Source organism: Salvia miltiorrhiza, chromosome 3, assembly GCF_028751815.1.
Source record: "Salvia miltiorrhiza cultivar Shanhuang (shh) chromosome 3, IMPLAD_Smil_shh, whole genome shotgun sequence".
NCBI classification, from domain to species: Eukaryota; Viridiplantae; Streptophyta; class Magnoliopsida; order Lamiales; family Lamiaceae; genus Salvia; species Salvia miltiorrhiza.
In genome coordinates, this window is record NC_080389.1 from 43,679,493 (window position 1) to 43,690,987 (window position 11,495).

Consider the following 11,495-nt stretch of genomic DNA (forward strand, 5'->3'; position numbering starts at 1 on the left):
GAATTAGAATATAAGTTCAAGTTAAAGTACATTTGAATCCAAAATTTAAACTCCATCCAATTTCACCATATGCAAAGTTTAATTTCTACGGGTATCATCCAAAGAAACATTATTGTAACTATAGAGGATTTTTTTTTTTTTTTGTGAGTTGATTATAAAGAAACAATTGCTGCAAAATTTGTTCCAAAAAAGTAATATGCTTAAAAAATTTAAGTGAGAATAATCGGAAAATACATAGGATTTTTTTTTGAATTTATTTCAGCACCTTTTAATTTGACTAATAAATACATTAATTTATAATTTGCATTTAGTCGTCCACAATTCATAATTTCGTCCAAATTAAAGCAAAGATGGCAGCCGAAAATGCTATAATATCTCTCTCATACACACTCCTCTCTTTCTCTCTCTCTCTCTCACACACACACATACACACACACGCCACTCTCTCAGACATCATATTCACGCACATGTCACGTCAGATTCCCCTCTTCCACCCCCCTTCCCCCTCGACGACCAACCTTCGGCGCTCCCCGCCTTCGTTCCCTAGCCCCCACCCTCCGCCACCACTTTCCCAGCCTGCGTGGACCTTCTCATTTCTCCCCAACACCGCCGTTGTAGCCCCTGCAGACCTTCCCCCTTCCCTTACCCCGTCGCTGCCATTTCTCCAGCTCGGCGGACCCTCCACTTTCCCCCACGATCCTCTCCCTTTTAGGGTTTTCATTTTTTATTTTTAATTAAATATAATTTTTTTTAATTCTTAATGAAACGATGTCGTTTCGTCTAAAAAAATTATATATCACTTTCGATGTGACACATCAACTTTAATATGAGTCGGAGGCTTTCGTCATGAGAAAATTGCAAACAAATAAAAAATTGATGTATTTGGTGGTCAAATTAGAAGGTGATGATATAAATAAGAAAATGAAAAAATCAAGTGTATTTTCCGGTTATTACCTCGAATTTTAATAATATAATACATAGATATATTTGGTTAATTTTTATTATCAAAGAAAACTTTTAACATTTTTAAATAAGAAAAATAGTGCAATATTAAAAAATTCTTCTTCACTAACCCAATCTAAATATTGTCTTTCCCTAATTTTAGAATTCTAAATTTCTAAAATATTTTAATATTCTATTGAAATGCAAACTATAATTTTTCTTTTGGTTGTTATACTATGCTTTGCATAGGAAACAACAAATGAATTTAGAATTTCGAAAAAAAAAACAAATAAATTTAGATGGTAATTTAAAATCAAGGTCGGAGCGCAGAGTTAATTGTACAAGTACTAAATTTGATAATATTCGAAATCTGATAAACATCTGGACAATAACAGTTTAAAATACTAAAATACAGATATCTAAAATTTGATCGTCTCTCTCCCCTTCCCTCTCTTCATCGTTACCACCACCACCATCCTCTCTCTCTCTCTCTCTCTCTCTCTCTCTCTCTCCATGTAGTTACAATCTTTTACAGTAATTATCATCCTAGGATTCACATCCTATCCCGGGATAAGGAATACCCATTCACCATTTCGACACAAGAAAGTGACGTCGCATCGGACGGCGGCGGATCTGATACAGATCACAAATTGAAGCAAGATGAATGCGGATCTGGTGGCTCCGACCGCCCATGGGAATCTGGACGAACAGATTTCTCAGCTTATGCAGTGCAAACCCTTGTCCGAGCCCGAGGTTTTCTTCTCTTCCTTTTCATTTCGTTTGGTATTTTTCGGTCACGTAAACCTATAGATCTGATAGATTCTATAAATTCTCGTCTTTGATTTTTATACGCATGTGGTAATTCTTTTTGTGATTATTGATTGGTCACAGCTATGTTTTCATAGATAGTTCTCAGGTACCATTTTTAAGGGAATCTTAGAAATAACAAAATTTAGAAGGTTGAGACACGAAGGCAGTTCAATTTCCTTGTAATTGGGTTGTAAATTGGAAGATTTGGTTATAGTTAGGATGCAATTAATAGGGATAGAAGAATGAGATTTGGCATGGGTACCCGGATTTTACAGATCACTATTGGTTGATGAGGGAACAAGACTTTTAGTGGGAGAAAGAGAGAGTATCATGCTTTCGAGTTGTGTGTATAAAGGTCTTTAATCCTACTGGTAGTTTTGGTACGTTCTAGACTTATCAATTGAAATCCAATCTTGCACCATGCTACTTATGCATTACATTGTATTCACATAGATCCCCAGTCGCTCTGAGCATAAAATCTTGTAATATGAAAAAAGTAGTGGAACTAAAATCAGCTATCAGAGTGGTAACTATGAGGCTGCAATGAAACATTTATTTTCGGAAATCAAGTTCCATACGGTTATCTTTAAGGATATTTATGAGGACTGAGTAAGATGGTTGGATCTAACACCAGACACCCGATGGGACAAGATACTAAGTTTGACATTATATTTCCTAAATTTGGGAGCTCGGAAGAAATACCTAAACCTAAAGTGACTTCCCCTGTTCCCCATTGATTCTACTTATTATGATTAGTGAAGAGAATCAAATAAACAGAATTGCTGAACCAAAACCAATGCTACATATTGTATTTGGTTCAGTTCAGTTGCTAAACGTAATGTAATTCAGTTCTATGTTTTCAAATTGAAAGGATGCAGAATATGTGGAAATTACCTAATTAACTAACTTACATTAATGATTTAGCTCTAGTTTTCCTCTTTTTTCTTGCCAAGCTCTCGATTGATGCATCTTTACCTATTCTGCCTCTTTTTTTCATGTGTTCCTTTTTCACTATTTGACTTTTGCCTCAGTTTGTCCGCCTTTCTTTTACCCTGCTGGTTTCCAGATTTTCTGCGCTAATTTCTCATTTTGTAATTTGTTATTTTCTCAAAATCTCACACCCACAAAAGAAACACCTTTTTCATTATCTTCCTGATTTCGACAAATCTATAAAATCCTTTTAATCCAACTCGATTAAATTCAGTTTGGTTCAATTGGAAATTGTTTTAGTGTACTTCATTTTGCTCAGTTCAGATGGAATGCACTTTCTCTTACTCTCGCTCTGTCTATAAGAATTATATTCATAAGATTCATGCATATGTTTCTCTTTATGATCGAAGATTATTATATAAACATATGTTGCTTGTTATGGTTTAAAAAGCCATTTTTGAGATGCACCTTGGCTTTAGGTGCCCGGAAATCGCATCTGAGGCGGCGCCTCACTTGATGTGAATGGGGCACACGCCTCGGCCCAGGTGAGAAATGGTCCCATCATTGTATGAAATGAGTGGTTGAGATTGAATTAAGGGTGGTTTTTTTGTAAATAAGGGGTATTTGTAAGGATTAAAAATAAGAAAAAGATGTGGGACCCTGTTCTAATAAGTAAAGTGCCATACTTTTGGTGGACACCAAAAATGACAAAAGTGTCATACTTTTTTTTGTGGATGGAGGGAGTATGATTTTCATGTGTTTTATGATTGCTCGGCCTTACGCCTCAGACTGCCTTGAGGGTTACACATCTAGGGGCCATTAGTAAACACCTCGAGGCTTAAAACGCATTTCAAAACCTTGCTACCTTACTATGATTGTCTATATTACAAATATCCTTACATCTAATTTACAGCATTCATTTTGGTGTAATCTCTATCCAACATATAGGTTTTTATTGTAATTCTACTAGAAGAGACAATGACTGTTGTATTGCTTCTTGAGCATTTCACTGTAGATGTGGGCCAAATACCCGTAGAATGTAAAAATTTGTCTTCTTAGTTTCTCTTCATTCATTAGAAAATCTGAAGTTGGATATGTTGCCGTTTCCTGCTAATTTTTCTTTCAAGTTTTTTCTTGCTTTATCCTAAAATGATGTTACTTCGTGCATTGCAGGGCGATCATCTTCTGTATCATTTATTCTCTTATCAGGGATCTCCATATCCATAAACCACCTAGGGTTTTTAATAGTGCTTCCTTCTATTGAAGAATATTTTGCATTGCCTCATGCAATTTCTGTGGGAATTTGCTAATTTTAATTATATCTCAGGAATCAGGATTGTACCTTTATAGAAAATTGAGAAAATGGGGATGGGAGTGTTGATTTCAGTACAGTATGGCCTAAAAAACTCCTTTCGATCTGTTATGCATGCTCTTCATCTCATTAAATATTCAATCAAGCATTTCAGTTTTAATTTATCCGCAGATTACTTTGTGATCTTTATGGTCTTGTTTGTTACAATCAATTCTATTTAACTCATCTAATCTTAATTATGTCTCAGCAAATGATTTATTACAAGAGTTTGTTTGGACCAATAAAACTTCATGTTCATCTTTTGTGGTATGGGACTGGCTTAGTAGACCTATTTTTCTTAGTTAATAAGTCATGGTACTCCTGTTTTCTGATATCATGAACCATGAAAATGATATTTATGCTCAGTCTTAGTGTATAAAAATGTTATATGAAGAAGATAAAAGTTGGATTATACCTATTATGCGACATTTATTATTCTACTGTATTGCATCTTGTTTGGTCACTATTATTCTGAGAAGAAAGGGCTATTATAGATTGAGAGTTTTCATTCCTTTGAAAATGTAGGTTAGAACATTATGTGAGAAGGCTAAGGAGATACTCATGCAGGAAAGCAATGTCCAGGTATGTATTCTAGTATATTTCGATTTGTTTTTTTCACTACATTGGCTATTGTGCAACCTGGCTATAACTCAACATTATTTCTGTAATCTTATCATACATTATGCACAATCAAATGTATGAAAATAATGTTTTTGACTGATTAATTTTATATTTTAATTATGTTACCTTTCCCTCCCTGGAAGTATGCCCTATTTGAGTATCCTGGACATCTTTACTTAGGTTTGATTGACTTGCTTGTATCATGGATAAAACTGGAGGAAAATGTTGTATATTGTCAATAATTGTGGGGTTAGTACTAGAGTAGTGCCTCAGACAAAAATATGGAAAGACAATTTAAATTGAGAAATCCCAGAGTCAGATAGTTTTGATCTGTTCTTTTTGTTTTAGGTCCATATGTCTCCATGTTAAGATTCAGTTTACCTATATTTTGGCCTGATTTATTCACGATGATGTAAGCTCGTGTGTGGATTGAGGGATTTGAAGTCCCTTGAATTTGAAAATACACCTTGAAATCCCTTGTCTTGGATTTGGTGCGTATTTGTGAGAAGAAATCTTGTTCATCATTTGGATATGTTTGATAGAGCACTTACAGTGGATCTGAAGTACCTTGAATTTAAATTCCACTCATGCAATATCCCTTGTGTGGATTTGTACGAAGAATTTCGATTTCATTATTTGGATAGGTTTGGCAAGCATTTGAAAATTTTAATCTTTTCTTGCTGTTTGATAACGGAAGAAGATATAATTATACTTGATGAATCATATTAAAACATCTTTATACATATACTGTAACACTATTAAATATGTATGTGTGAAAGACTGTCTACGAATGTGCTCTGTGATTGTGCATGTATGTGTTTATTGTGTGTGTGTGTGCTTGTTGTTGAGCATTAGACTGCATATGCGCGTGAGTCGTGTTCATGTGTTCTATACCATGTCCGTGTTTCCTTTGTGCCTGTGTTTTTCACTAACCCTTACTTTTATCCTTGTCCAACGTGGTTTAATCATGCTTTCTAGCCTAAATCTGAGTTTTTATATACTTTTAATTTTCAGTTTTCCGTTACAAATTATCAATTCTTGGTTACACGTATGGATTTTGTTGTGCCCTAGGCTCTATATTAATATCTCTTTCTTACTGGATGCAGCCTGTGAAAAGTCCTGTGACAATTTGTGGTGATATTCATGGACAATTTCATGACCTTGCTGAACTATTCCGCATTGGAGGGAAGGTACTTATTAACTATGGCATTCATCTGCTTGAATTTGTTTTTGTTGTAAACTAGGATAAGTGAATCCTTGACGTTATTTCAGGATTGGGCTCGAGGATAAGCTGTCTTATCATATATTAACAGCTCAAAATTGAATATAAACTTCTCGTCATTAGTAGGTTTCTATTTGATACTTGTTTGCCTCTAAAATCTATATTTTTTGAAAACAGTGAGTCTAGCCTGCATCTTTTCTTCTATTTCTGGTTATCTGTAAGCCAGATACTAGGTTATTAAGTTACAAAGTATTTCATTCTGACTCATCTGATCACAACGCTGAATATTGATCTCAATATGTTTATGGTTTTTAATTCTCTGTGCTTTCCAGTATCTCATACTATCCTGTTCTTTGTTGGCAGTGTCCGGACACAAACTATCTATTTATGGGAGATTATGTTGATCGTGGTTACTATTCAGTTGAAACAGTTACTGTAAGTTCAATAAAGCCACGGTCTTACCTTTCTGGCATTATATTGATGTCTTGCTTTTGTATTTCAGACTATGATACCTATCTCTGCTCACTTTGTATTGAGATTATGATTTCTTTCCTTACCTATCCTATTATTTCCTTTATGGGAAAGGGAGAGCTCGTTCATCAATTTTGCGACAATACTTTAAAATTTAAGATAATGCTTGCATGTCTAGCTGCATTGCTTTATTTTATCAAAAAAGTTTAGGGAGAGAAGCTTATTAAATTATTTCCTGCAGCTACTAGTGGCATTGAAAGTGCGCTATCCTCAACGTATCACAATTCTTAGAGGAAATCATGAAAGCAGACAGGTATTGAGAGTACTCCTAGTTCCTTTGTTATTCTTGATACAACAATATATCCATCTTTTCTTGTTTCCAGATCCTTTCGTTTTTAGATTATTGTGATTTAAAACTTATGCCGCCTTCTCTTCCGTAAATGTTTTGCACCAATCCTTGTATCTAACAGTAGTTTTCATCTACTTGCCTGCAGATCACTCAAGTCTATGGGTTTTATGATGAATGTCTGAGGAAGTGAGTTTCTATTATATTCCCGTGCTATATGTTCTCAACTTGCTCTAGGATTTGTGTTGTGTGTACTTGCGTTCCCCTTTCCCCAAATCTTTTAAAAATCAGTCCTGTAAAATAATGAGACGCATTCTTATGAATTAGAATTTGGCTAATGGACTAATGCAACATTGACATTCATATGCCTTCAGAGAATGCAGATGTAGAAATTTAATATTCACAGATGACATGTATATTATGAAAGAATATTATCATATGGTTGTGTTTATTTGCACTTAAGTTTTTCATACAGCTAAAAAGGAATGATGGAGGAGCCAGTGATGTTAGTAGTTGGAAAGCTATTCTCACTTTATATACTCCAACACAAACACCATTATTGGGTGCTGTGTTTTTAGTTGTTTCCATTTCCATAAGCGTGTAATATTAGTGTGATTTTCCCCAAAATATGTTTTTGGACAATACTTTAATGATATTATTTAGCAATGTTTATATGTTCACATTTTCTTACAATTTATGTATTGTAATATTAGTGTGATTTTCCCCAAAATATGTTTTTGGACAATACTTTAATGATATTATTTAGCAATGTTTATATGTTCACATTTTCTTACAATTTATGTATTTGCGCTTTCCTGAATGCTGTAAGCACAAATGCAATGCTTATGTGTATGTGATATTAGATTCTGAAAGTTATAAGCATTATTTTTATCATAATTTATAAATGTGCGCGCCTTTTAAAAGTTTAATATTATGGAAATTGTGTTTTATATCTTCATGAAAATATGTTTTTCATATATTTATGACCACTAGATTGTTTAAAGTGCAACATATTGCAGCAAACTGTGAAGTTTTTGTTAAGTGTAAAAAGAAAAAGAAACATAATTGTTATGGTGAATTTGTAAAGCCTGTGGCCTCTAATCATAGTTGCTCCGCACTTTCTTGCTTTAAATATCATGAATTACAAGTGCATTTGGATGACATAAATTGTGTGTCGGAGTACTATTTCAGTCATGTGTTTTTGGATATATTTTGAAAATATCATCTTAACGAGCCATTTTGGCTTGTGATACATTGTTCATCTAGTTGTTTCCATTTGTTTTCCCTTCATTTGTTGAATGCTATTTACGAGGAAAGTCCCTATTTGATTGTAGGTATGGGAGTGCCAATGTTTGGAAGACATTCACTGACCTATTTGACTATTTTCCTTTGACCGCTTTGGTTAGTAAAGCTTCTTCCTTATTATTTTTCTAGTGCATTTGGTTGGTCACATGTTTAAATAAAATAATTCTTTCAGCTTTATAGTTTGACCTTGGTGGAGGTGAACTGCAATTATGTTTCAGTTCATATTTATGAAATCATGTGCAGCCCTGATAAATGAAAGACCTTATTACTATTGATTATTGGTTTCCAAATTGTATGTGATAAGTAAATGTGAGGCGGAGTTGCAAAAATAATGATCCTGTATAGAGATACTAGTTTCCTTTTGAAGGTTCATAACTTTGAAATGCACTGATTTGCAACTGATTCTGGTTTCCTAATCTTGTGAGTAGGTCGAATCAGAAATCTTTTGTCTGCATGGTGGATTATCCCCATCCATTGAAACCCTTGATAACATTAGAAACTTCGATCGTGTTCAAGAAGTTCCACATGAAGGTCCCATGTGTGATCTGTTGTGGTCTGATCCTGATGATCGTTGTGGTTGGGGCATATCCCCACGTGGTGCTGGATATACTTTTGGCCAGGTACTCTCATCTACTGACCGAAGGTTTTAGTTTCTGATTCCTCTTTTCAGCTGGTTAATTAGCCTTTTCTTTTTCACAGGACATCTCGGAGCAATTCAACCACACTAACAATTTAAAGCTAATTGCTAGAGCCCATCAACTGGTCATGGAGGGATATAACTGGGCACATGTAATACTGCGTTAAACATTGTATTTTTATCACTATTTTAGTAAAGACTGGTTTTCTTATATGGTTTGGACCTGTACCACAGGAACAAAAAGTCGTCACTATTTTCAGCGCACCTAATTATTGCTACCGCTGTGGAAATATGGCATCCATTTTGGAAGTTGATGATTGCAGGGAGCATACATTTATCCAGGTTCTACCCCTATCTAATCTTGTATTTTCCTGAAGAGTGGATTGGTTTCTGTTGTTAACTTGTAATTTCTTACTTGCAGTTTGAGCCAGCTCCGAGGAGAGGGGAACCCGATGTGACCCGGAGAACGCCTGATTATTTCTTGTAGACATGAGAGTCCAATTTAAGGTGCGCGTGCGCAGGGAGGGGCCATTTGTTGACATCCGAGTTTCAAAGAGGCTTGATAGTAATACACAAGGTCGTTTAGTTGTGGCAAGTTGTTGGCTTAGTCATGAATATGATGATGCTTCTGTTTGTTATCTTCTGTAATTTTCTTTTTCAATATTCTGTTGTTTTTCTATTAATGATTTTATTTTGTCTTTTGTTTTCGTTTGTTCCCCTAATTATTGCCATTCGGTAGAGACACACATACAGGAGTCCTGTATAACAGTATAAGAAAGGAGATTTCTCTTAGTTTCTTTTTCTCATTTTTGTCCTCTTGGAGTGTGTTCTCTTTGAATGGTAATTTATCATGAGAAAAAAAAAAAGATAAAAAAATCCATTTAATTTTTTTTCTTCTCATTTTTTACAAAAAGATAATTTCACTTTCTCATTTCTTCTTTTCATTTATCACACCAGAAATAGAGGTGTAATATTATCTCTCTTTGACATAAAAAGAAGGAATGAGAAAGCATAAAATTTTATTTTGTAGAAAATGGGAAAACAGAAAGAATGAATTTAAAGTGAGAAATTTTGTTATTCCTTATTTTGTTATGATAAATTTATCAATTAAAGTGAACAACATCTCAATCGAGAGTGCTGATTTCTTATATTTGGCAATTGCATTTACATGTTGTAGCCAGTTAGTATCAAAACCCTCGATTTAAATTTAGTTATATCACTTATACATTTGTGTTTTCTTTTGGAACACATTGATTTGTCACGATGTTAAATATTTCCTTTGGTCAGCGGAGAAATTCACTTTTGTAAGCAGAACTATAGAAACTAGGAGCAATAGGCGGATCTATGGGGCGGTGGGGGTATAGTTGTATCTGAATTTTGATTTTAGTACTCTATTTGTTTTGATTTTATTACTCTCTATGTTTCATTTTAATAGATTCGTTTGTTTTCTTGAGACGTTTCATTAGAATATGGTTGTTTTTTATTTTAAGTAAAGAAAACATATTTAATTGGTGTGGATCATACTACTTTCCTCTTAAAAAATAAATTTTTTAATCTCTGTATTTAAAGAAGTGAGTCTATTAGAGTGGAATGGAATGAGCACTAATTATGAAACTAAACCGGATTTATGGAAATTTGTTAACCAATTGGTTTTGGATCGGTTATTGCTAGAGGTTCTAGAAAATTTGATTTCAGTTATAACTGATCAAAACCGATCTGTATTTAGGTTGTTCTTCTTCTTCCTTTTTTTTTGAAGCAGGTGTTTAGGTTGATTTTTAATAAATTATAATAAATAATCGAATTTCCAGTATATATACAGTAATATTTTAATGATTTTTAGTAAACCTAAACATAGATTGATTGAAAAATTCAATGAATGCCGGCATATATCGATAATTGAATAACAATTATTAAGATTGATTTTTAATTAACATATTGTAATTCAATGTTTTATTATAGAGGGTTAATAGCCGGAAAATACACGAACTATTTTGAGATTTGCATATTGCACATGACCTTCAAAATTAGCCCCAGAATACATGACCTTTCAATTTAATCGCAATTTGCACCCGGCGAAAGTTCCGGCCACTCTTATGTTTGACCGGCAATGACGTGGAAAAATTTTTAAACTACGTGGCATTTTTTACACAGTGGAATGCCACGCTCTTATAACGACGTCGTTAGGCATTTTAATTAGAAGACATATCTGATTTCCCAATTAAAATGCCCTAACTGATAAATTAATTAGAAGTCATATAGATCGCCATCGACGACGAGCTTCGATTCCAGTAGAACGCCTCAGACAAAAGGAGAGGGATTTAGCCGAACGGAAAGCACGACGTTTGGATAGCACTTCTGAGAAGCTGAAGTTGGAAACCACGACTAGATTCAGCGCGGAGACATGGGTGACAAGTAAGTTATTTCAATCGGTGATTTTTGTTCGTCTGATTGCTTTTTTATTTCAATAATCGTTTTTTTTTTCAGTTGCAATTTCACCCTCTTCATACATCACAATGGAAGATTTAAGGAAGTACATGGCCTTGATGCCTATTCTGGGGGAAAAAAGGAAGTGTTTTTTGACCTAGATGAAGACAAGTTTGGGTTTTTTGATTTGAAAGAATTAGTCGAGGGTTTAGGTTACTCGGAATGGGGTAAGTTACTATATGTAGAGCCTAAGTCATATGTCTTTAAGGTAATCAAAACTGATAAAGAGGTTATGGAGATGTTGAGCTTCCTAAGTAGTTCATACAGGTTTTTAAATGTTTTTGTGGAGGGTGGGATTAGGTCAGATGTTGGGGTAGATGGTGGGGTTGGTTCGGGGGCAGGTGATGGTGATGGGTTAGAGTTTGGGGCAGATGAT

General features: G+C 34.4%; 1 protein-coding gene across 2 annotated transcripts; it reads left to right on the forward strand.

Moving 5' to 3' along the window:
• The first annotated feature begins 1,335 nt into the window (after nucleotides 1-1,335).
• Nucleotides 1,336-9,441, forward strand: LOC131015925 (serine/threonine-protein phosphatase PP2A-2 catalytic subunit). Of its 2 annotated transcripts, none has more exons than XM_057944439.1 (11): nucleotides 1,336-1,695; nucleotides 4,559-4,615; nucleotides 5,761-5,844; nucleotides 6,240-6,311; nucleotides 6,589-6,660; nucleotides 6,842-6,882; nucleotides 8,028-8,094; nucleotides 8,427-8,618; nucleotides 8,698-8,787; nucleotides 8,870-8,977; nucleotides 9,057-9,441. In XM_057944439.1, exons 1-11 carry the CDS (start codon nucleotides 1,603-1,605, stop codon nucleotides 9,120-9,122), a joined length of 942 nt encoding a protein of 313 aa, XP_057800422.1. In that variant the 5' UTR covers nucleotides 1,336-1,602; the 3' UTR covers nucleotides 9,123-9,441. The 2 variants fall into 2 exon arrangements, with proteins under 2 accessions (XP_057800422.1, XP_057800423.1); XM_057944440.1 differs by lacking the exon at nucleotides 1,336-1,695 and adding an exon at nucleotides 3,167-3,227 and having other exon boundaries at nucleotides 3,856-4,615.
• The last annotated feature ends 2,054 nt before the right edge of the window (nucleotides 9,442-11,495 follow it).